Raw genomic sequence first — 25,423 nt, 5'->3', positions numbered from 1 at the left:
AGAACAGCCTTTCCACAGCTCCTATAGCAGCATCTGCCCCAATTTCAGCTGAAGACTCAGGGACCCCGGGGACTGGAAGAAATCACAGTGCCTACTTGGAAAGAAGAAGAGGTAGCGACTTGCCCCAGCCCACCCCAGAGCGGGTAAGGTGGCCTCCAACAACAGATTTCTGGCTAGCATGCTCCCTGGGAGCAGGATGCATGGCTTAGAATGATGCTAAGAATCATTTCATCTGAGAAAGGTGCTCTTGTATAGAGATTGTCCTTTGCCTGTGGTCCCTAAGTTAGTGTTTTGCTTAGATTGCAGGCTGATATTTGAGAACTGATGTAGAACCGAACCTGTGTGTCTTCACCTCTGCAAGCCACATTGGACAAGGGCCTAGAGATTAGGCTGAAAGTATTTTAACGCATCCCTGTCACAAGCAGTTTCATACATGATCACTGTTTCTTCAATATCCCCATCACATCTTCAGTTTGGCATCCTGCCTGGCAGTGGAGATTTGTGGGTGACAGATGGTGGGGAGTCATGAGAAAACAAATTTCTGATGATGTTCACTGACCATTTAGATACCTGCTGTTACCAACTTGTGAATTCATTCTTGTTGCCAGTCTACTTTTGCTCTTTTGGTAAGAAGGGCTCATTAGTGTTCCTCTGGGGATGTGGATTTTGGGGTTTGGGGATATCGGAGGTAAGGGAAAGGCAGATTGGGATTAGGAAAAAGAAACCCAGATCAGGCTGGGCATGGTGGCTCACACCTGTAATCCTAGCACTTTGGGAGGCTGAGGCCGGAGGATTGTTTGAGGCCAGGAGTTTGAGACGAGCGTGGGCAATATAGTGAGATCCTGTCTCTACAGAAAATATAAAAATTAGCCAGGTGTCATAGTGTGTGCTTGTAGTCCTAGCCACTCGGGAGGCTGAGGCAGGAGGATCCCTTTAGCCCAGGAGTTTGAGGTTGCAGTGAGCTATGATGACACCACTGCACTCTAGCCTGGGCAACAGAGTGAGGCCCTGTCTCAAAAAAGAAATGACCCAGATCAGCTTATGGTAAGAGATCAAGCTGACTGGTGTAAAGCTCTGTACATGTTTATTACCTCACTCCCTGTCCCTGAGACCCCTGATATTTGAGGGCTGCTTTACAGTTGGACTGTGTGGTGATGAAAGGAAAGGATTATGGGACTTGCCCTGTTATTTTCTGTAGCTTTCTTCCTTTGTATTCTCCTCACCAAACCACTTAAAAAAAAAAATAATAATTTTACTAGCCAAACTAAGCATGGCGTGAAAGGTAGTGGCCTTGGTATTAGAGAGAAGGGAAGGGGACTGGAGCCAGAGAACACAGTGAATGTGGTCCTCACTTCCTTTAGTGCCCTGTGGTTATGCCCAAGCCAGAGTTGGGAGCAGACTTCTTATTGAAGCCTGTTTTAGGACCAGCATCTGCTTCATGATTGGACTAGGAGGTTTGGTTTGATCTAGAACTCATTAGCTGTCTGCTTCCTGCCTCCTCCCCACCCCCTAAAAGGCTCAATCCAGACAGAACAACCCAAATCACTGTTACTAGGCCAGCTTCATTACCTTCAGGCATCTGAAGAACTGATGATATTTAGCTGTGACTCCAATTCTAGAAGGTTGAGCACCTTTTTCTAAGGACAGTTTGTGCCTTCTTGGAAATTGTAATTATAATCACCCAAGGATAGTGTGGTGAGCACACGTAATGGTTAAGAGTACTAACTCTGGAACCAGGCTGCCTATTTCAAATCCTGACTATGCCATTTTTAGCTCTGTGACCTTTATTAATTGCATAGCTCTCTATGCCTTAGCTTTCTCATCGATGAAATGGGATGGTAAGAGTACCTATTGCATAGGGTTGTTCTGAGGTTAAATTAGTTAATACACTAATGTGGTTATTTAGTGTGCTAACACAGTTGTTATACAAGTCAGATCTCAGCACTAATTTCTGCTTCGTAGTTGAACTTGCTGTCTTTTTATGGGGAATCTGTAGTGGTTTGGGCTGCTAGCCTGATGCTAGAGAGATGAAGCATACCTTTAGGATAGTATGGATTTTGTACGTAGTGAGCATATCCTCATTAAGCTCTTTAAAGCCATGTTAAAATACCAGTGACTTCCTGTTTGAAGCTGTGAGTCTGTAGAATTATCTTCTCTGCAGCTGAGTGATAATAATAATAATGATGCTTATTGTGCACATTCTATGTGCCTGGCACTGTTGTAAACACTTTACTAGTATTAACTAATGTTTGTAACAAACATATGAAGTAGACACTGTTGTTATCCCTATTTTACGGGTGAGAAGATGGAGGCAGAGTGGTTAAGTAATTTGCTAAAGGTCATTCCACTAGTAAATGGCAGAGCTGGGATTTGAACCCAGGCAATCTGGCTTCAGCGATAGAACTTTTTTTTCCTTTTCTTTTTTTTACGTTGTTACGAAGTTAACTTTCATATATGCCTAGTGGCAATTTGTATCTCTTGTTTGTTTGTCATGATGGTTAGATATATACCCATATTGTAGCAAAAAATTTTTTAGTTATTTTGAAAATTTTTTGAAGGCTGAGCTCTTTCTTCATCATAGTCTCCTCCTTCCTCTCAGATATAGTAACTGGTGTAGAGACTGGTAAAGGAGCTTGCTGTGCCGTGTTAGGCAAATCTGGGCTTTCTTCATGATTCAGCTTGGTGACATGATTCAACCTTGGGCCTGGGTTGGGTGGACAGATTGACATTGAGATCCACTCTAAGCATACCTTAAAGGGGTGTGTGTGTGTTCTTTAATGTAGGTGTAAATATAAGGCTCATTTCTGACTTTGATCACTGACATGAGCGGGTCGAGTAGTATTACATTCATAGACAAACTGGATGTAATCTTTTAAAAATAGCAAACAACACAGAAAAAAAATAGGTGGCATTTAAAATAGCTCCCGCCCCTCAGCTTGAGGGGAAAATGGAAAACAAATGTGCTGCTAGAGCCTGTGTTGTCTGAAGAAGGCCCTGGCACAGTGCTCAGTTCTCTCTCTCTTTAGCCAGGCAGGAGGCCCAGTGTAGCCTTGGGGCAGAGGTGTGCCCAGAGTTTGATTGACTGGCTTTCCTTTGCCCTGTATTTAAGACTCACTCTTCCCCTCCTTTTGAGTCATGTCCTGTCTATTTAACATACCCTCAGGGCCCATCTTTTTCTTCTGTAAATGACTCTCTACCTTGCCATCAGTGTAGGCACATGCCTGTGTCTACCCAGATTTTCTGGGAGTTGGGGGCTCAAGACTTTGGGCTTTCCCTAGGAACTCTGACCTGGCCCTGTGATGAACTTTTCTATTTTTTATGGTTTTGAAAGGTAAACAGCATCTGTCAGTTACTCCCCTTCTCCTTTAACTTAGGAGCTGTGTAACTCAGAATAGTGTAATTAGTTTTGGTTTGTGTTACAGTCAGCGCTGAAACATGTTATCTCTGTAGAGTAAGCCTTGTGCTTTGGTAGAAGTCCTCAGACATCTGGATTCAGGTCACATTGTAGGAAATGATTGAATCGCAAGGTGAAAACTGATAGATTTTGAGCCAGTTCTCCCCCTTTACCGTTTTCTTTTTGTTCTTTAAGTCAATTTCTCCTCATAATGCCCATTATTCAGGTATTATCTTTGAATCCAATCCCTTCACTTCCTTCTCACCACCATATTTAGGGTGCCAAGGACCTCTAGGTAAATGGAGCCTTCATTTCTCACCTGGATTCAGTCTCTTTTTTTTTTTTTTTTGGAGACAGAGTCTTGCTCTGTCTCCCTGGGTGGAGTGCAATGGTGTCATTATAGCTCACTGCAACCTCAAACTCTTGGGCACTGGGCTCAAGCCATCCTCCTGCCTTAGCCTCTCAAGTGGCTGGGACTACAGGCATGTGCCATGACACCTGGCTAATTTTTCTATTTTTAGTAGAGACGGGGTCCCGCTCTTGCTCAGGCAAACTCCTGAGCTCAAGTGATCCTCCCACCTCGGCCTCCCAGAGTGCTAGGATTACAGGTGTGGACCACTGCACTCGGCCTGGATTCAGTCTCTTAATAGCTCTCTGAACTTATTCTTTCTAGTCTCTGAGCCTTTGCCCACTTTGGTGCTATTGTCTGGAATGCATTTCCTGACCTTTCCCCCTTCCTCTCTTTACTTTCCTTTTTGTCCTTCAGGTCTTAGTTTAAATGTCACTTCCTTTAGGATCCTACCTTCCTTTAGTGCCCCCCTTCTGAGCGTCTATCTAACACTTATCATGTTTATCATAATTGCCTATTTACTTGTCTGACTCTCATAAGACTTAAGTGCCCTGAGAACAGGGATTATGTCTTATATTCACTATCGTAGTTCTACAGTAGTGCTGGGTATGTAACAAGAGCTTTATAATGCTGTGGTGCATATAGACTGAATGAAATGTGGTGGGCAGTGTCTCCCTACTCCAATTTATCTCCCATACTGCGGTCAAAATTGTTTTCCTATAAAAGAGTCTCCCCTTAGAAATGCCGTGGATTCTTCTTTATTTAAGTTAAAGTCTACACTCTAGCTTGGCATGCAAAAGGCTCCTTATACTGTGGCCCAAACCCAACCCTTTAGCCTGAGTTGTTGCCATTCCCCCTCATTGGTCCGGTGCTTCACTGCTTCTAGATTTCCCACTGCTCCCAAACCTGTTATCACTATCCACTTACTTTGTTTTTCTTTGCTTATGCATTTCACTTGGTCCATAATGCTCACCTCTGTCTCTGAAACTGCTCGTCCCCTAAGACCCAGCTCCTTTGTCACCTCCAGAGAGAAGCCTCCCTTGCTTTCCTTTCCTCCTCCTAGCCCCCACAGCACTTTGTGTGAACCTCTGTTCTGGCATGTGCCATGTAGTATGGTGAAGTCTCTGTTTACTTGTCTCCTTCTTTCACTGGGCTGCCATCCTGTGGAGGAGGGAACCTCTGTGATCATGAGGTGGAGGGGAGTTGGTGGGGATGGTGGTGGGCAGTGCAAAAAGAGTCTGATTATGGAGCTAGGCAGACCTGGTTTAAATCCTGACTCTGCCACTTACCACCTGTGCAACTTTGGGCAAGTTTCTTAACCAGTAGGATTCTTCATCTCATTCCCTCTAAAATGAGGGTGACATTTTTTTTGCAGCAATATTGAGCATTAGTGATAATGGGTTCACAGCACGTAGCATAGTGCCTGGCTAAAAAGGACACTTGGTAAATATTTGTTGAATGAATGAATCCCATTTTGGAAAACTTCGTGAATAAGAAAAGGCTTTGTTTTATTCAAGCTAGAATAAGCCTTTTGATTTCTGCCAGGTAGCCAGGAGCATTTTTGAGGTGGAAGTAAGATTCAGAGTCTCCTTTCTTGTGATGAAGCAATAAAAAAGATGAGATTGGGAACATTAGTGAGCAGCCTGTGTGCAAAGATTGTTGATGCTTCTCCCCATCTTTTGTGTTGTGGTGACTCCTTTGATGGATCATGGTATGCTGGCCTTCTCTAGTCCTGGTGAGGTTGGTGGTGACCTTGTGGGTACAGTTGGCTGGGTAGATGGTGGATTTGTAATATAAAGCTGGGACAGACAGAAGGCTACATGCAGTGGATGACTGGATGGAGAGTTTTAGGATCTGTGTTTTCTGGTTTTTTAGGGACTGAAAGATGTTCAGTGAAACTGATGGAACATCCAGGCATCAAGGAAGCCAGACTTCTTGGCCTCCATTTTCTTCGGGCTTTGATGGTCTTCTTGTGCCACAGAATAGTTTCAACTTGGATGTTCCCCAGAAATGGTGCTGTAGCTGAGAGTCATGATCCATTCTTTACCTTTTGGTTTCTGGTGTAGTTGATGGGAGGTACTGGTCCTTAGGGCATAATTTCCAACAAACACCAAAAGAACTTCTTTCCAGAAGTTTAGACCTCGTAAGTGTATAGTGCCAGGTGGTACTCCAGTGTGAACTTACAGTCGGATGAGGAAGATATGTCTGAGCTCTCTGGGGGGCAGCCTTGTCTGGTCCTTAAACTCTCATCCCAGCCAGGCACCTTTCTGTGTCCCAGAGCACTCACCATCCTGTAGTTTAAGTGGCAGTTAACCTGTCTCTCCTTCGGTAGGAGTAAGATCTTCTATCTCTGAAACTTCATATGGGTAAGACCTTTGACTGAAGGCTAAACATTTAGGCCCTACATGGTAAGTGCTGAACCATCCTGGCTACTGTGTGATCCATCTTGGTCCTTCCTCAGTGAGATTAAAGCAGATATACTCTATCTGGCAAAACCTTTTTGAGCTCTCAGGCAGAAAAGTCCTGCATAAACAAAAGGTGCTAGTGTTAACAATAACATTACTAATTATTTTCTAGGGTTGAATTCATGTGGTTAAATGATCTTCCAGGTGCTTGGCTTCAGCTGTCTCCCTTTTAGCCTTTGTATGTTTTAATAACATCCTTAAGCCAGCAGGAAGGGGTTAAAAGAGGAGGTGAAGTACACACCAGTAGCTTTTTTTGTTTAATTAGAATCTCCTAAAAAGTATTTGGCTGCTGGCATCTTCTTTGTAATTCTTTAAGCTCCTTTCAATGCCCACTATAACCTGCTTGCTTTTCTGGTTATACCGCTAATCCTGTCTGGGTGTGCTCTGTGCTCACAGCCAGGGCTTACTACAACCTTGTTAATGCCCAGATAAATCAAAAGGATGAAACCAATAGCTAAACATGGAATGAAGGAGTTTTCCCTGGACTCTCCCCCTTGTTCCTTGGTGTGGGAGTATGCATTGCATTGTGGCATATCTTCACTGATGGAATCTTGGTGGGAGTGATACACTACATTGTATGTTAAGCAGATTTGAGAATGGGTTGGGTGAGCCAGCTAGACTGGATTGTTTGTATACCTTAGGCTTCAAAGGGACTGAGTCTCCTGGACTGGCCATGAGTAGAAGGGTGGGACCTCTTCTTTGTTAGTTGATATCTTGTAGGTGCCAACAGTCTGCTAGGTGACAGTCTATAAAGGGCTGGGCGTGGTGGCTCATACCTTCAATCTCAGCTACTCAGGAGGCTGAGGAAGGAGGATCACTTGAGGCTAGGAGTTTGAGACCAACCTGGGCAACATAGTGAGACCCCATCTCTAAAAATAAATGAAAGAAGTTAGCCAGGTGTGGTGATGTGCACCTGTAGTCCCAGCTACTCGGGAGGCTGAGGTGGGAGGATCGCTTGAGCCCAGGAGCTCAAGGCCACAGTGAGTGCATGCCACTGCACTCCAGCCTGGGTGACAGAGCAAGACCCTGCCTCTAAAGAAAAAAAGAGAGAGAGAATCTATAAAGGACATGGGCCCCTCTTTGTGAGAAGCTTCTGTGTGGTGGCAGGGAACTTGGCACCCTGAGGTGAGGGTTTACCTACTGGGAAGTCAGCCTAGACCCAAAAGCCCAGGACTTCCACTCAGCTAACTAATAGGATAGAACTCTGTGTTTATCATTTTGGGTACTAAGCAGTGGCCTCTTTACACCTTCATGGATAAGCCAAGTAGGGAATTCAATCTCAGAAGTCTTTGAGGGTCTTGATATCAGGGCAGAATTGTCCTGGCTTTCATGTGGCTCCCTGGAGAAGAGAGCTTTCCTAGCTTTGCAACTGGGTTCTGTCCTAGTTCTGACTGGGATCTTGAGTAAGTCAGTTGTCTTCTCTGAACCTCAAGATGGAAGAACTTCACCTGTTCTTTGTGCCTGACTAGACTATACAGATCAAAGGAAATATAATGGAAGGGAAAGTGCTTCTAGAATGGTAAAGCACAGTATAGATGGAGGGTTTTTGTCTATCTAGGAACTGTTGGTTTCATCATGAACATAATGTATGTCCCTTGTATAAAATACCATCCATATAGAAAAGTATATAAAATAAAAAGTAAAAAGATCCTCCTTTTCTTCTCCCAGTGTTTCTGTCTAACCCCAAAGATAGGGAACCACTGTTCACCATTTATCATGCATACCCTTCTAGTCATTTTTGTGTATGTCAGGACATTCCTCAACATGTATCACCTTTAAAAAAACCCCAAAACTCAATACTAATGCATACTGTGCTTTAACTTGCTCTGTTCACTTAACAAGTTCCCCAGGAGTAGAATAGTCCCTGTTGGATCCTTTGAGGAGCCTGGTTATAGCTTCCTTCCCAGTGTACTGGTTCCTCTGGGGCTGGCTCCCTGGGAGGGATGGAGAAGCTTGACTAGAGGACCTTGCCATGCAGGCACCCTGCCTGTCTCTATGGGCTTGTTTTTTATTCTGAGATGAAATTGTCTGGCAGAGTGTCCTTGAGTGGGAATCGGGATGGATATAAAAGCGATGTGGGCATCAGCACTCCCATCTCATGCATGTTTCTCCCCTTCACTGTTCTCTTCTTTGGCTGGGAAAAGAGATAAATGATCTGATTTCTCAATTCCTATTTTAGTGCAGTGACTCCCTGATTTCTGAAACCTTGAATTAGCCAGGTCACTTGCTGCTCCACCTTCTAAAAGCAAACCAGACCTACTTGGTATTTTTTCTTTTTTTTTTTTGAGACAGAGTCTTGCTCTGTTGCCCAGGCTAGAGTGCTGTAGCATCAGCCTAGCTCACAGCAACCTCAAACTCCTGGACTCAAGCGATCCTCCTGCCTCAGCTTCCCGAATAGGTGGGACTACAGGTATGCACCACCACGCCCGACTAATTTTTTCTATTTTTTAGTTTCCTGGCAAATTTCTTTCTATTTTTAGTAGAGACAGGGTCTCAATCTTGCTCAGGCTGGTCTCAAACTGCTGACCTCAAGTGATCCTTCCGCCGCACCCTCCCAGAGTGCTAGGATTACAGGTGTGAGCCACTGCTCCTGGCTGACTTGGTATTTTTTGAGTTTTCTTGTGGGTGAGGATTCTGAAGGTCACCTATAAGTGGCTTTGCTTTCTTACCAATCTAGGGAAGGGTCAGGGTCTATTGGAAGAATTGTCTTTCTCTTCTAGACTGTTACCTCATCTTCTCTAGTCAGGCCTTGGCTTTTTTTGAGCTCTGGGGCTATAGTCAGAGCAATGTGGGGAACCCAGTGAGTAGGCAGTTGGGAAGCCTATCGGAGACTTTTCCTGTTTGTGTGAATCTTGACCCTAGGTTTGGGAGAAGGCCAGGCCCATATGTGGGACCAGGGTGGTGGCTGTTCTTCCCTTCCTATCCAGAATCATCACAGAGCCTATGGGGCTTCCTAGACCAGGAGAGAGAGCCCCTCTCCTATCTTTTCCCTGCCACCATCTTGCTCTCTGTTTAGCATCAGTGGGTGTTTGCAGGCATGTGTATTATAATCCCGTCCTGCTGCCTCAGGGGACACATCTTGTGGGGCAGCAATCCCCAACCTTTTTGGCACCAGGGACTGGTTTCGTGGAAGACAGTTTTTCCAGGGACTGGAGGTAGAGGGGATGGTTTTGGGATGATTCAAGCACATGACATTTATTGTGCGGTCAAACCTCTCTGCTAATGATAATCTGTATTTGCAGCTGCTCCCCAGCGCTAGCATCACCGCCTCAGCTCCACCTCAGATCATCAGGCATTAGATTCTCATAAGGAGCGCAACCTAGATCCCTCGCATGCGCAGTTTACAGCAGGGTTCAGGTTTCTATGAGATTCTAATGCCACCACTGATCTGACGGGAGGCGGAGCTCAGGCGGTGATGCGAGCTATGGGGAGCGGCCGTAAATACAGATGAAGCTTCGCTCACTTGCCTGCTGCTTACCTCCTGTTGTGCGGCCCGATTCCTAACAGGCCACAGACTGGTAATGGTCTGTGGCCTGGGGGTTGGGGACCACAGTTGTGGAGTATCTGGGACTCCACTGCTGCGGTCCCATTTGCCTTGTGATCTCTGAGCTGGGAGGCATCACTTCCCCTAGGGTGGTTCTGAAGGCTTCAGGAGAGAGTTATTTCTGTTGTTCCCTGCCTTGCTCTGATGGGGAAACTAGCCTTTTTCAGCATTGCCCGTTCCGAGAGGGTGGATAGTCTGGGAAGCCTGGCTGTAGCCTTCATTCTTCAACCCTGCAGGTCCCTCTAGGGCTGACTCCCTGGGAAGTGCCATCCCCTGTCCCTTTCAGAAACTGTAAGGTGGCATTGTGCCACCCCTGCCCTTCACTGGCCTAGCTCTAGGCCATGCCACACACTGCCCCATTGTATTGTGCTTTCCGATTCAGCTCTGGTCACAGCCTCTGATCCCTGGGCTGCTTCTCTCCCAGCCCCTTTCTTCAGAGCCTGTGGGAGGTGGTGTGATGGACTCTGCTGGTACAGGCATGGGATGGGTGACAGCTGCAGCTGTGGGTGGCTTTGTTCTTACAGCCCGACTTTCGGAGCCCTGGTGCAGCCTGGCAGCAGTGTTTGGGAATAGGCGAGGTAGGGGAGCTGTGCCCCCTTCCACAACAGCCGTCCTCCCTTTCTGTTGACCAACCAGAGAGCCTTGTGGCCTGGAGTCAGCAGGCTGGCCTTTTTGGTTGGCAGGGGGAGTGCTCCACTTCTACCTGGCATGATTCCTGGAGGGGAGAAAGCCCCCGAGGGTCCAGTGGTAAGTCTGGAGGTGCGTCCCCTGTCAGGAGAGTGCAATGTGTCCCCTCAGGCACCATGCAGCTTGGCATTCCTCTGCTCTCTCTTTGCAGCTCCGGAGTTGGGCTGCTCACAAACCAAGCTGTCTGTTTATATGGAGTGCCTGAAGGGCGTCTGCCATGAGTCTGTCACTAACCACACTAACCAGGAGAGCTGGCTGGTTGGGGAGAAGACACTAACCCTGTGAGTCTGACCTTGGCCAGCTAACCTGCCCTAGGGTACCACCAGCAGTGCCTCTGTCCTCCGTTCCACCCCTCAGCCTGGCTGCCTCCTCACCTTAGCTTATATCGGGCCGTCTCCTCTGCTCTCTTGTCCTTCCTACTGGGTCCCCTCCATTTTCCCCGTCTCCTTGCTGTGGATGAGGATGTGCCCCCTTTACCGCCAGGATAGAGAGAGTTCCTTTGCGCAGCCACCTGCCTGTCACCAGCCTGCTGCTGGGCTCCACCACCCCCTTCACCCTCCCTTCAGTTAGCACTGTGCTCCTCAGTTCTCCCCTAAGACGAAATTGGTTGGAATTTCTGTTTAATCTGTGCTTTTAGCACCACAGAGTTTGAGAAAACCCTCGGTTACCATGCTGCTTCTGCTTCTCATGCCTCGGAGGCAGATGGAACTAGAGCGAGAAAGGACTTTTCTGCTAGACCAGATACTTTCTGCCCTTTATCAAGAGGGGAAGTTTGGATAGCATCTGCATTACTGTCACCCTGGGATAAGAAGTAGGATCAGCTGCACAGTTCTCTTTGGCCTTTGAGAGGTTGAGGAGAACCTTGGCCTGGCTCTGGGGAGTTCCCTGGGCAAAGAGTGAAGCTACTTAAACTGAATGCTGGAGCCCAGGACCAGGTACCCACCTGAGATGTGCTCCCATTGGCGACCGTTGCCCCGGGAGGTGGAGTGGGTGGAGTTTGGCCTCGCACTCCCCTCCACGTCTGGAGTTTCAGGTGGACTTTAGCCAAGAAGAGCTGGGAAGGGCACCTCAGCAAGAGAGGAGCAGGACCTGGCTTTGGATTCCATGTTTGGCCCAGAAAAAGTCCTGGCCTCATATTGGGAGACTGGTGAGTGCAGCCTGGGAATGGAGAAGCTCCCACCCAACTTCCGCCAGGCTTGGAAGGAGAAGGAGGGTCTGGAAATAATGGGAAGGTCGATTGCCTGGTCCTTCCCTTTGCTCTTCACAGGTAACTCTAGACAGACTCTGTGTCTCCAGCCTCTGGAGGCAGTGCGGTCCTGGGTAGACTGGACAGCGCTCACTGGAGACTGAAGGCCCTCTAAGTGGGTTCTGTTCTCCTTGGGCTGGGAGGGAGAAGCCGGGGACCACCTGACTAACAGCATGGGCTGGGTATGTGTAAATGTGAGAGGGTGTAGGTGCCGTAGGGATGTTTAGAGACCCTGAATAGGGAGTTAGCAAGCTGGAGGGTGTTTTGGTTTGGTTTGTCCAGGAAAACAAAAGAGGCCTAGAGTTGAGGCCTAGTTTAGGGTCACTCCTTCACTTTGCCCTTCCTTAGGAGAGGACATAGGGTCTAATGTCAAATGCAGGCCATGAACTTGGGCACTGTCTGGCGGCCTCTCTGTTGCGGGGAGGGGTTGGTTGGCTTGGCTTATCAACACTAGTCTTCAGCCCCCTTGTTCCCCTAGTGTTTGCCTGGATAAGAGGCCAGGTGGTTAGACTTGAGGTATTTGCTCAGGTGGGGAGCCAGGTGAGCTCTCCCAGGTCACCAGCACTAGTTCTGAGTCCTCAGGATTACTCTGAGGCAGAATAATTCCCACCCTTTTTGGCTTTCAGAACTCTGTCTATCTGTTCAGAGTGGGCAGGGGGCCAGGCCAGGGCTGCAGGCAGCTTGTCCCGAGAGGGTGAGGTTGTACTTGCCCGGAGGGGTGGCGGGCATAGCTGTTGGAGGGGCAGCAGGGCTGGCATGGGCACAGACTAGTCATCAGCTCAGAGCAGAACCTCTGCCCAGGCCCCACCCCATGAGCTGTTGGCTGCCTGCCTGCCACGCGCCCAAGATTGCTGAGGGCTTTGCTCATGTATCTCAGGAACAGCTGCATGCCGGAAGCTGGGGGCTGGTGACAAGTGGGAGGGGCACCTGGGGGATGGTGTCGGGGAGGCCGAACCCAGTTTTGGTAAGATCAGCTTGCTGTGCTGGGGGACTGTTCTGCTCACAGTCGCCCAAGCAGTCAAGGTGGAGAGGGGCTGCTGTATTGGTGCAGGGGGTTGGGACACTGATGGGCAGTCCCCAGGGCCACTGCTAGGTCACCTGGCCACAGGGCTGGCCCTTGCAGGGTGGTGATTTGTTTCTCGAACATCAGTTGGAGGCAGAGGCTGGATTTCAGAGCCTTGAGAGGCAGCCAGACTTGGGTGGCAGGGGTGTAGCTGACCCCCAGTGGGGCGCAGCTTCCCACAGGCTTGCAGAGTTCAGAGACTCTATATCCAAGGCTTATAACTCAGGACAGTTGCTGATGGGGAGGCCACAGTCCCTGTGTGATCAGACATTTGTGTTTTAGTGTTTGATTAGGGGCTATGGGAGGGGCCTGTATTTATTTTTATTATTTATTTATATCCTGCTGGATTCCAAGGGAATTAAGGCAACATACAACACAGCTGGTATATTCTGAAACAGGGCTGGGTTTTCCTTTAATTTTAAAAGCAGTAGTGATTACCAACTTCCATTTAACTATAAAGTGAATTATAAAGAAGAGCTTTGATGATTTTTGTGGTGATGTGTAGGCCCTCCCTGATTCAGAAGATTGAGCTCAAGGTCCCTTACTTGCTTGGTTCATTGACAGCTGCGAGCAGAAAGGCTTATCAGTAGGTTCAGAAATGATATGAGCCCAGATAAACTGTTGGGGCCATATTTCCTTAAAAGGGGTGTTGGTGATGTGGGGAGTAGGGAGACAGTTGGTCTCTCCAGGGCAGGGCAGCTAATCCCGAGTCAGTGGAGCTGTGCAGTGAGGTAGTGTAGAACTTGAGGAACTGAAAGGAGAAATCTGGTAGGGGAAGGCTGAAGTTGGAAAAGCCAAAGAACCACATCCATTTTGGATTCATTCCTCCCTGTCCTGGGCCAGTGTTGAGGGGTGGCCTCTGAGCCCTCAGCAGGGAGAAAGCTAGATGCATATACCTCCCCTCCTCTCCTCTTCCTTCGACTTTGCCTTGGCCTTGGACTGACCAGCAAAAAGGAAGGCAGAAAGAACTGGGAGGGCATCCTTGCCTCTTGGTCTTGAGCCTTTTTGTTGTTGCCTCCTGTGGGTGTTTCTGGGAGGAGTAGTAATGATAGTGGGTTGGAGAGAATTGGGATTCCGAAGAGGTTCTCTCTTATCTCACTCTGTCTCCAGCAACAGCAATCTCTGACCATGGTGGAAGCCCCTGGTCAAAAATACACATACCCACAAAAGGGAGCAGGTATGAGTCTCATCTGCTGGTTGAAGAGTGATGCTTGGCAATTTTTTTGTCCTTTGATTAAAAGACACCACTCAGCCAACTTCTGGTATAGACTGCACCTTACATCTGTCTCTGTCTACACTGTGCTCAGCTGTTCATTGGGTTCACAGTGCAGCTTCACTGTGAGTGCTGAGTCCTATTTCTAATGAAGGTAGACTTTGTTCTCTGAAGGCAGCTAAGCGTGCCCCATGGGCTGTAATCAGGGAGAAAGTATTTAATACAGGGCAGGCGGCAACAGGCGGCCTGCGCCGACTGGCAGATTGCAACATGGCAATTAGGAAGCTATCACCCCCTCTCTGCCCCATTAGATATGAGATGGAGTCTCTCCTCTGAACTGATTTTCAGTAGGTGAAGAATGAGTGCTGTGTGGAAGAGGAAGGGGGCAGGGTTAGATGTGTGGGCAGGGCAGGGTGGTGAGTGGGGAGGAGAGCCCCTTTCCCGTTTCACTTCACCTTCATGGGATCGGGAAGGGGTTGCTGCTGCTCTTGGTTTCTCCCTCAGTGGTGCCTGCAGGTCCAGCCCTAGGAGCCCTAGGCCAGGCTGGGTCAGCCAAGGTTTTAGCCTAGGCCTCAGCCTTTCTCCCAGGGCACAGCTGTAGTCCAGACCCAGCACATGATCTGGTAGTCCTTCATCCTGAGTCATCTGCCCCCAATTCCTTGAGTCTCGATAGTTTGGGGTGGGGGCAGGGTGGAATTCTTCCCTACTGATTTCCGTCTCCCTCCAGAAGACTATTTTCTTGGAGGTGCCCTGGAGCCAGCTCAACATCCAGAAGCTAAGAGGCCCCAGACGCTGTCCTTGGCTGCTGCTTGCTCGTCATGGCCCATGTCCCATTCTGCGTTGCCTTGCTGCTTTCCCTGGGGACCTCCTCAGCACGGGATTGGGAGTCTTCCTTGGGCTGAAACACTCCAAGGCAACTTGGGAAACCTTTGGGTGAGGGAGATGTGGCCAGGGGAGGCCACATGTCATAGCTGAGTCTTCCTAGAGGGACTGCTCTGGTGCCGTCCAACTCACCCTTTTGTCTTCTCACAGCTTGCGGGCCCAACTCTCTAGTTTTTCTTGCTTTTTTGTCCACTGCACCTTGCATTGCTTTCCTCCCCGCGTCTGTTCTCACCTTACCTGCAGTGCTTCCAGTCAAGGACAGTGGGCTGCCAGGCCCATTGTGTCCTGGTTCAGTGCTGGAATTGCAGGCCCCTTACGGGCTGGATCTGGGGCACTTTGCAGATTTCAGGAGTTAGAACTAGGGCCTGGGTGTCCCAGCACACTCTGGTGTTTATGGACATGGGCCAGGGAGTGGCACAACTGTCCCAGCTGGTGCTGGGGAATATTGCAGGCTTCTCTGTGGACATCGCCTTCTGCTTCCCTAGTTGGGAGTCCTTTCCCCTCCCTGTGATGCTGATGTGTTTGAAAGAGTAGACTCTGGCTGAGGGAGAGTAACCTCCACCACCCCATGCCCAGAGAATCTGTGTCTGCATTTCCTACCCGTCCCCCTGCCAGCCACATCCACAGTGTCCTCCCTGCTCAGTTGGGCCAGGCTCAGCAAGCAAGTCCCCATGGAGTGGGGACTTACGGTCAGGGCAAGGCAGGATGAGCTGCAGGATGTGTGGCAACTAGAGCTAGGGCTGCGTGGCCTGGAGTGAGCAGCTGTCTTTACAGGTAGAATTACAGATACCTGAGCATGCCAGTGTCCTCTCTGCCTTTCCGCCACGCGTACACATGTCCTGGTTCCTAGAGGGCAGCATGGGCCTTGGCCGGAACAGGGATAGGGAAGTAGAGAAGAGGCTGAGAAAAGAAGGGCCTGCAGAGGCGAAGGGTTCCTCAGCTGACTGGGGGCAGATGGGCGAAGGGAGCAAGGACCTGGCTTCTCTGTACAGAAGGTGACAAGCCAGAGGCCAGCTCTCTGGAGCTGCCCCTTGATTTTGTGGAAGCTCTTGATTCCTGGTGTCTCTTACTCCTCTTACTCCTGTGTCTCTGGCCCAACCCTGTTTTCCAACTCCTGTGCACACCCCCCCCCCCAACACACACCCTGTGAACATCAGAACCCAGGTACCCAGGCTGCTTTGGGACTTTCTGGGCCTCTCCCTGAGGCCATAGGAGCTCCCACCCTGGAGCTCTCTTGATGGGCAGCCCCAGGGAACCTGTGGGGTGACTTGTTTGTTCCCCCACACCCCAGGAATGTGCTGTCCTCTCAGCCCTGCCTGGATTCCTGTGCAGGGAGTCAGCCTGACATAGCATGCTGCTTGTGCCCTGTGGGGACACGTTCTGCCTCCCGTCAAAAGGGCGGGGGCTGGAGGCTCGTGGCTCAAGGCTTACGCTTGTGCTGCCAACGCCCCAGCTTCCCCCAGAACCCTAAGCCAGGGACCAGGCTGCCCAGACAGAGGAGGGAGACCACTCCTGCTTCTCCACCCTCCCTCTCCCTTCACCACTCTTCCTGCCCCAGGCCCGGTTGGAATGTGACAGGAGTCATGGCCAGGGCATGTCCCGACGGTAGGAACACATGCTTTAGCCCGCAAGGCTTCCCTCAGCCTCCAGCTCTGTGTAGGTTGATGGGGGCGGGAAGAGATTGTTTTTTATGCCCAGAAGGCCAACTGAGGTTGCTGCCTCCACTCATCACGGTGGTGGCTGCTGCCCCCATGCTGCTACCCAGCTTATTACAGGTGGGGCCATCTCAGAACCCCAAGAACCTGGAGAGGACCTCCCAGGTCACTCAGTCCAGCCACCTCTGTGTAGATGAGGAACAGGCTTATCCAGTGAGGACGGGAGTTACCAGGGCCCCAGCGTGTCAGAAGCAGCCTGGAACTGAGCCTGGGACCTGTCTCAACTCCCCAGGCTTGGGTTTTCCATACCAGTGTTTTTCAGCCTTGGCACTATCGACATTTTGTGCTGGTAATTCTTTGTTGTGGGAGCTGTCCTGTGTGTTGTAGATGACTAACAGCATCCCTGGCCTCTACCCTCTAGATGCCAGTGGCACCCCTCCCCTCTAGGTTTTCACAACCAAATACATCTCTGGACTTTTGCTAGATGTCCCTGGGGGAATGAGGTGGGCAAAATTGCCCTGGTTGAGGACCATTGCTCTAAATTGCTGCCTTTTCAGATTTTCCCCCGGGACCTGCTCTTCATTGTGATGTCTGTTGACTGCGATTGTACACAGAAGTAGTCTTTGAGCTCCTTCTGGAAACCTTGCTAGGAACTCTCTTTCCAGCATTTTCTCTCCCCATCTTCTTGCATTTCTTCCAGGCTTTTTCCTGGTGTTCTCATTGGTAAACCATGTTCCCCGGATCTTTTGGTTTTTGCCAGACTCTGAAAGGTCTGGGAGATGAAGTGGGTAGGGATAGGACAGAACCAGCCCTATTCTAGAATTGGGCATGTGGTAAGTTGAGACCATGAACACATGCACAGACACACCTGTGTCTCATCTGGACCTGCGACAGTGCTGTCATGGAGAAAGGCAGGAACCCAGTGCTTCCGGTTGTCTCCTGCCTCTGCTTTCCCCTCAGACCCCCTGCTCCTTGGCCTTCTTGCCTGGCTCTCCCTTGGGGGCACTTCCAGGTCCCAGACTGGGCAGGCAGGCCTGTGACACTGACAGACAGGCAGCTGACACCTGGTTTCCACTTTCTTTCCTTCTCTGGTTTCAGGAGCTGTTGGCTAGAGGAAGTGGAGGGGCCGGGGGATGCGGAGAGCCGAGGGCTAACTCCTGGACAGCGGAACGGAGAGAGCTGCCGACAAACAGACGGTATGTCCCTGACAAGGCTTGTGCTCCCCATTTGGCTCCCTTCTGGGGAGGCTGCAGGCGAGGAGGCAGGCAAGTGTCCTCTCTTGGTGGGAGCTGGTGAAAAGAGAGTGGTGGAGGCCGGAGGGGCTTGGCCTTCCATGGCTGTGGCCAGACAGCTCTCTTGAGCTTAGAGACTCCCACTGAGAAGCCTGGGTTAGATGAATATTCTCAAATCCTTATTTTTTGGTTATGATTTTTTCTAAAGCTAACAATTATTGAACATTTCCTAAGTGCTTTACATAATCGTCACAACAACCTTGTGAAATTGGTGCTATTCTTATTCCCAAGTTAGCGTTGAGAAAACCGATATGTACAGAGCAGTTTTCCCTCTGAGGCCCTCCAAGGCCACAAAGGAGAGCGGCAGGCTGCTTTTTACTGCCCACGCCACTCTCAGCGGATCATACACTCTTTCCGGTGCCCGGGCCCTAGGCCCTGCGGTTTCCACCTGTCTGTTCCCCATTGGACCCATGCCCCACCCTCCGTACTCCCCTGCGCCATAGGGACTGACACACCAAAGTCCAGCCCTTCTAATGACCCCAGCAATAGCCCAGGCCTGTCTGCCTGTGTGGTGGCTCTTACATATGTCCCCCTTTACCATTTTTTTCCTCAGTTCAGAAGGCTCTGACCACATCTGAGCCTCTTCCTTTCTTGCTCCCCCTTGGCAGGTGGAGGAGCCCTCACCTCCCAGAATGACAAGTGCAGCCCCTGCTAAGAAACCCTACCGTAAGGCGCCACCAGAGCATCGGGAGCTGAGGCTGGAAATTTCTGGATCCCGGCTTGAGCAGGAGGTCAGCAAGACTGGTAGCCCTGTCCTGGCTGGCTGACTTCTCCTGCCTGAGCTTCTGGTACCGAGTGAGAGTGAGAGTATGACATTGCTGGTATAGGCCTGGGGTCCTGTATCTGCAGCAGTGCTCGTGGGGGCAGTGTAGGCTCATGGGGGACTATCTGTGAGTATCTGTCCATGTGCCAGAGAACCCCAGAGTCTTCGTAGCTTAGCAGAAATGATCCTGTACAGTGTTGTTCTCCCCGCAAGAGGCAGCCCCCCAGAGTGAGGGGTCCTAACCTGCTGGAGGCCAGACTCTGGTCCTGCGTAGTGGAGGAGAGCCATTCAACCTGTGGCTCCTCTGGGGGCTACTAGGAGGCAGTGCTCTAGCTGCTTCCCACCAGCCCAGCTGCTCTCCACTGCCCCACCCTTGCTCCAGCTTTGCTTTGTTTGGCTAACGTTTGTTAAACACGCACTCCCGGCCAGGGACTGTTAGGGAGGCCTGCAGTCAGTTGCACAACAGACTCCACATTGGCTCTCCTCCCTCTTTAAGCTCACAGGAGGAAATAAGTGCTGCAGAGGTTTGCCCCCCTTGCTGCCGTGTCCCCACCCTGGTGCAGTGCATGGCGCATATATAAAGAACTCGAGAGACGGTCAACAGATGTCGAGCATCAGGCACACCATGGCCCACTTTGGTTAGATTCAGGGCCAAAATGCCATGACTTGCCTACTTCAGGGAACATTAAATAAAAATACTAGCTATTACTGTAGGTGCTACCAGCAGGCATTCCCCCAGTTTTATACGTGAGAGAACTAAGGCTCAGCGAGGCTAAGGTCATATAACCAGTATGTGGTAGAACAGGGTCAAATCCAGTTGTCAGTGGCTCCAAAGTCCATGATCTGGGCCACGCATCTCATTTGGCTGCCCGTGACTGTAGTTCTGATGCAGTCAGCTCCATTTGGAATAGGCCCTGACGCTTCCCGCTTGCCATGCATAGCATGTGCCTCCTCTTCCCTGCGATTGGCTGAGCTCTGACTCTTGGACCATGAGCAACATAGGGGTTTGGGGAAGGTGGGGCAGGAGGTTAAAAGCCAGATAAGGCACTTTACTCCCCTTGAACAGGATTAGCTCAGAGGCTTTCCTTCACGTATGTACTCGTTCCTCCTGAGCCTTCGGGAGATCCCGATTCTGCTTTTGTACTACCCCCAGGGGGCTGAGAGGACTTTGTCAGGGCTCAGAACTCTTCTATAGCCCAGCCTGGCTTCTTCACCTCTCTGGAAGGTCTCTGCCATGCCTGTGTGGAGACAGCCCACAAGGAGCCCAGTGAATAGCTGGGAGGCCCTTTTTATCCCTAGGGAGAGGTAGTAGGGATACCAGAACCCATTTGAAAATGGCTTTAGGATTAAGGGTAAAGCTTGCAAGGGGTTCTTGAATCTTCTGGTTGGCATGGGGGAGGATAATCTAGGCTTGTCCAGGCATTGCTAGATTGCTTCAATCTCCAGAGGGCCCTGCACCTCTCTTCTGCTGCGGGAGTCTTTGGACTTCAGACCTGGGCCTTTCTATGGCTGTTTGGAGGGTGAGCCAACCAAGAGGCCAGTGGTCCAGAGCTGAGCCTCAAGCCTCTGTTCTTTTTTTGTCTAGGAGCCCCTGACTGACACGGAAAGGATGAAGTGAGTATCTGCTGCCTGCCTTGGCTCTGTCCCTCTTAGCTCTAGGCTAGGCTGTTGGTACAGTTCGACTTTTTCTTGATTAGGTAGAAGTAACAGTTGGACGGGTTGTTTTAGGAACTCTAGGAAGAGGCTCGATGTTGTGGATGTTCTTTTTCGAAAAGGGGGTTTTGTTGTTTCATGGGCTCTGAGGGAGCCTGGAACCAGGAGGTGGATGGCTCTGAGAGCCCTGCTCCTTGCCAGGGAGCCCTTCCCTAGCTCCTGGCTCCAGAGAGAACAGAGTGGCCCTCCTGCACCAACTGCTTCCCTAAAGCCCTTTCTGTCAGAGGAGCGCAGTGCCGGGCTGGATTTCCAAGAGATGAATAATGGAGAAGCCTGGTAGTGCAGGGGGAAACTGGAGCCTGGGGCTTGGTGGCCAGCTGGCATGGCTGTAACCAGAGACAGGCTGGGAGCTGTATCCCCCAATTCTGTCTTGTCATTCTCAATAGTGGGGGGAGGTTGACTGTCCCCTACTATCCCCTTTGCCTCCCCCCACCCTCCAACACAGGCTGTGTTCTCAGGGCCAGCAGGCCTATGGAATACGCTGCCCTAGACTCAGGCTGCGTCTCCAGGAATCTGCCTGCACCCAGTTGCCTGCCTTCATGTCATCCTGACTCCCTCCTCCCTGAGCCCAGCCTGGAGCTTCCAGGCTGGCCCTTCTATCTCTGATGACCTCTTGCCCTTGACCCCCCACCTCGCCAGGCTCTTGCAGCAGGAGAATGAAGAGCTTCGCCGGCGCCTGGCCTCAGCCACCAGACGCACTGAGGCCCTGGAGCGTGAGCTGGAAATCGGGCAGGACTGCCTGGAGCTGGAGCTGGGCCAGAGCCGCGAGGAGCTGGACAAGTTTAAGGACAAGTTCCGCAGGTGTGGGAATAAGGGACCAGACGCACACATGCATGCATCTCCCCATTCATAGGAGGTTAGCTGGAAGAGGCCTCAGAGGTCATCTGATCTGATTAGAAAACTGAAGTTCTGGGAGGGGGGAGAATAACTTGCCCCAATATTGAGGAGAGGCTGAGCAGGGTCTGAAGAGGATCTTGACCCAGGGGTCTGCTTTTTATCCGTTTACAGGCTGCAGAATAGCTACACGGCTTCCCAGAGGACCAATCAGGAACTGGAGGACAAGCTGCACACACTGGTAATCTGTCCAGGAGGGCAGTTTGGCTGGTACTGTGCTCACAGCGTATCAGTGGGCTAGGTTCTGCCAGGGGAATGCCATTCTGCCCTGGGGCTTGGGGAGGAGACAGTGGGATGGGACAGTGGTGGGGAGGGGACCGCAGTGTGCTGTGCAAGTCAGAACTGTCTTAATGCTCACACTGTTTCTCTTCTCTCCTCGTCTTCCCCTTCATGCTGCCACCGTTGCTGCCGCACTCTCCTCTCAGGCCTCCCTTAGCCACAGCTGGATTTTTGCAGTTGCGTCTGAGTTTGTGTGTTTTCTCCCTTATCCTGGCCTCCTCCTCAGCTGAGATCTGGGATTGTTACTCCCCTCTGCCCCTCAAGTACACCTGAGTACACCCTCTCCTTTCCTCTTCCCTGTGTGAGGCCCATTTAATAGTCAGTGCCTCCCTCCCAAGAGAGAGCTGGGAGCTCTAGCAGAGGTACTGATTGGTGTCACTACTGAACACTCACAGCTCTAGTTGCAGTGGCAGCAAACCCAAGCTATGTGCGGGAGGGGAGGCTACAGATCCAGTTCCTGAGCTAAAGATCAGAAAGCTACTTTTGAACCTGTAGCTCCCTCCCTGCTTGAATAGATAACCTCACAGGTGCCCCTGGCTGCCACCCAGCCCTGTTCCCTTCTCTGTCTTCCTAGTCTAATTCTAGAAACAGCTGCACACATAGGCTTCAGCCCCCTGGGTTGCAGTTACTGCCTCTGAGGAACCAGCTCCCTGGCCTGGTGCTTAGAGCCCCTGGAATCCCCTGAAGGGATGGGCAGTTCCAATACTGCTTCTGTCCTGGGCCCAGATGGCAGGAGGTCACGGTCAGAAAATTCCCCCTCCCTCCTCAGCCAGCCCGGAGAACAGGAGAGGTTCCTGGTCTCCTTCTGTCTGTCCGTCATTGTCTCTAGTCTGTCTGCCTTGGCTGCCCTAGCACCTGTGGCCTCCTGTGTCTCTGGGCTGGGCAGAGGCAGGGGAGGAAGGGCTGGTTGGGGTATGGGCTGGGTTTACCACAAGTCTGTGCCTCAGATCAAGAAGGCCGAGATGGATAGGAAGACACTGGACTGGGAGATCGTGGAGCTGACCAACAAGCTGCTGGATGCCAAGAACACCATCAACAAGCTGGAGGAGCTCAACGTATGTGCACTTCGCGGGCTCGGGCCTTCCTTGCCTATGGCCGGCTTTGTCCCGGCCCCACCCTGCTCCCTTGGGCAAGGCCTGGCTGGGCTCTGAACCAGGTCTGTATCTGTAGGAGCGGTACCGGCTGGACTGCAACCTGGCTGTGCAGCTCCTTAAGTGCAACAAGTCCCACTTCCGTAACCACAAGTTTGCTGATGTGAGTAGAACACACACTCCCCACCCACTATTCCAGCGATTTTAGGACTCCTGTAACTCCAGTTTCTGCACCTCCCTCCATCCTCCTGCCTTTAACTGCCCCCTTTCCATTTCGCCTTCCTCTTGCCTCCATGTTGCCTCTTAAGCCAGTCAGCTCTGCCACTGGTTGGTGTCCTGTATGCTGTGAAGGGCTCATCGCTAGTGCTCCGGGGCTAACCCATTGGTGTTTCTATAAGAGACAGGGAGAGAGGGACTCAATTTTAGGATCCCATGCAGGAAGATCCTGAAGAGGGAATGGCCGGAGCTGTAAGCCATAGCATACTGTGAGAGGATTAGGCCCATTTGATCCTCTTCCCCCAGGGGGCACACTCTAGACCCCAGAGCCTCAGGCCCAAGGTTGATGCGGCCTGTAGAAGTAGAGGTATTTCTAAGGCTGCTAGTCAGTACAGATTCTCCAAACTTAAGTCTGGTTTGGGCGGAAGCCACTGCTGAGGTGGGGGAAATAGAAGTTTGAGAGCACACAGGTCTCAGCAGCAGCAGGTCTGGGTTCAAATCCTGGCTGTGTTAATCAAAAGCTTCAAGTTATTTTACCCCCACCAAGCCTGTTTATCTGTGAAATGAGGTTACGCAGTGAGAACACAGTGGTACTTGAACATAGTAGCCATTATTTTTGCCGTGAGTCAAGCTGTCTCCAGGTGTGACCATTTATGTCCCTTCCCTTCTCCTGCTCCTTCACTTCAGCTGCCCTGTGAGCTACAGGACATGGTTCGGAAACATCTGCACAATGGTCAAGAGGCTGCCAGCCCAGGCCCTGCTCCCAGCCTGGCCCCAGGGTCTGTGGTGCCTACCTCAGTCATTGCCCGGGTGTTGGAGAAGCCAGAGTCTCTACTGCTCAATTCAGCACAGTCGGGCAGTGCTGGGCGCCCCTTGGCTGAGGATGTCTTTGTGCATGTGGACATGAGTGGGGGTGCCTCAGGAGATCCAGCCAGTCCCCCGGCCCCTGGCAGCCCCCCCCCACAACCCAATGGGGAGTGCCACTCTCTGGGTACTGCAGGGGGCTCCCCAGAGGAGGAGCTGCCCCTGCCGGCCTTTGAGAAGCTAAGCCCCTACCCCACCCCATCTCCGCCGCACCCACTGTATCCTGGCCGCAGGGTAATAGAGTTCTCTGAGGATAAGGTTCGGATCCCCCGCAATAGTCCCCTGCCCAACTGCACTTACGCTACCCGCCAGGCCATTTCACTGAGCCTGGTGGAGGAGGGGAGTGAGCGGGCCCGCCCCAGCCCAGTGCCCAGTGGCCCTGCCTCAGCCCAGGCCTCACCCCACCACCAGCCCAGCCCTGCCCCCCCAACGCTCAGTGCCCCAGCCAGCTCCGCCAGCTCTGAAGAGGACCTGCTGGCCAGCTGGCAGCGAGCATTTGTGGACCGCACTCCGCCACCTGCTGCCGTGGCCCAGCGCACAGCCTTTGGATGTGATGCACTCCCTGAGCTGCAGCGCCATTTTGCTCTTAGCCCCACTGACGGAGATGAGGTGGTTCAGGCACTTTCTTCCGTAGCCAGTGAGAGTGGGCTTTTGCTACCCACGGAACCTGACTCTGGCTTTCCCAGGGAGGAGGAGGAGGAAGAGCTGAACCTGCCCATCAGCCCTGAGGAAGAGCGCCAGAGCCTGCTACCCAGTGATAGTGGCACAGAGGAGGGGCCTAGCACTTCCCACACTGAGGGAAGGGCCTGGCCACTCCCCAGCTCCAGCCGCCCCCAGCGCAGCCCCAAGAGAATGGGGGTACACCACCTGCACCGCAAGGACAGCCTGACACAGGCCCAGGAGCAGGGCAACCTGCTCAACTAGGGCCCCTGCTTGCCTTCCTGCCACTGCTGCACTGGGACCGCAAGGAGGCCCCACACCCTTGCAGCTCAGGGTCCCCAGCCCTAGAACTCTTCCCTCTCAGACTTGCACAGCTCTGTCCCTGTGTGGGTTGGGTGAGGTGGTGGGCCACGCCAGGCCTTTCAGCTGCGTTGACTGTGACTGGCAACGGTTTGCCTCATGGTTTTTCCCTTGTCTTCTTGGAATATTTATTCTTCAAAGGTAACATGCAGTTGGGTCTCAAGCTCTTTCCTCCAGTCAGCGCAGCCCAGATTGGGCTGTTCTGGGAAGCTGAGGGGTGTATCAGTGTTCATCTTCCATCCTCCTTTCATAATCATGAGTTTTGTTTGTTTTTTGGGGGGGGTCATTGGGGTCATTAACCTCTAATTCCTGTTTTCTGCCTGTTTCCCTCTCTCCCAAAATCCTCTCCATGAGCTGTTGCCCACAAGGGGCGTGGCGCAGCTGGCCCTTGGGGATAGATAAGGGAGAGGACTGACTCAGGGCTCCCTTCAGCTGTTTCCTCCCTCCCTCTGGAAGGGAGGGTGGGATTTAGGGGCCTCAAGCTGGGCTCTAGGTGAGGCCTGGCTCCCCTCCCAACCTTGGCTCTAGACTGTTACTCCCAGCTTTGGGAAATTTTCACATTGATGACTATTTTAAAATTAAATAAAACTATTTTACTGGTATGGCCTAATTTGTCTTCATGATCTTCCCTCTCCCACGCTTCTCCCCATTCTTGAGTATTCCCAGTCCGAGTCTTACCCTAGTCTGCCAGTGACTCCCCCTTGCCCCACTCTGCCTGGGGCTTCCTTGGGCACAGAGCATCAGGCAGTGGGAGAGGGGGCACCTCAGTAACCTGAGCAGGGCCCCTGAGTCT

General features: G+C 51.3%; 1 protein-coding gene across 1 annotated transcript; it reads left to right on the top strand.

The window, feature by feature from the left end:
• TJAP1 (tight junction associated protein 1 (peripheral)) lies at positions 1 to 25,240 on the top strand. Its single transcript, XM_012640876.1, has 9 exons — positions 1 to 143; positions 17,597 to 17,694; positions 18,399 to 18,521; positions 20,139 to 20,167; positions 20,906 to 21,067; positions 21,275 to 21,341; positions 22,387 to 22,494; positions 22,610 to 22,693; positions 23,434 to 25,240. Exons 3-9 carry the CDS (start codon positions 18,423 to 18,425, stop codon positions 24,532 to 24,534), a joined length of 1,650 nt encoding a protein of 549 aa, XP_012496330.1. The 5' UTR covers positions 1 to 143; positions 17,597 to 17,694; positions 18,399 to 18,422; the 3' UTR covers positions 24,535 to 25,240.
• Positions 25,241 to 25,423: the final 183 nt, after the last annotated feature.

The sequence above is a fragment of the Propithecus coquereli genome, unplaced genomic scaffold (genome assembly GCF_000956105.1).
Source record: "Propithecus coquereli isolate 6110/MARCELLA unplaced genomic scaffold, Pcoq_1.0 Scaffold158, whole genome shotgun sequence".
Taxonomy (NCBI): Eukaryota; Metazoa; Chordata; class Mammalia; order Primates; family Indriidae; genus Propithecus; species Propithecus coquereli.
The sequence above is the reverse complement of the archived record's forward strand: the minus strand, read 5'-3'. Positions and strand labels throughout refer to the sequence as shown.

Excerpts from the sequence above, each read along its gene's own strand:
- TJAP1 (XM_012640876.1), top strand. The coding sequence starts at position 18,423 with ATGACAAGTGCAGCCCCTGCTAAGAAACCCTACCGTAAGGCGCCACCA. Across the intron at positions 18,522-20,138 it reads GATCCCGGCTTGAGCAGGAG|GAGCCCCTGACTGACACGGA; the intron begins GTCAGCAAGACT and ends TTTTTTGTCTAG. Across the intron at positions 22,495-22,609 it reads ACAAGCTGGAGGAGCTCAAC|GAGCGGTACCGGCTGGACTG; the intron begins GTATGTGCACTT and ends CTGTATCTGTAG.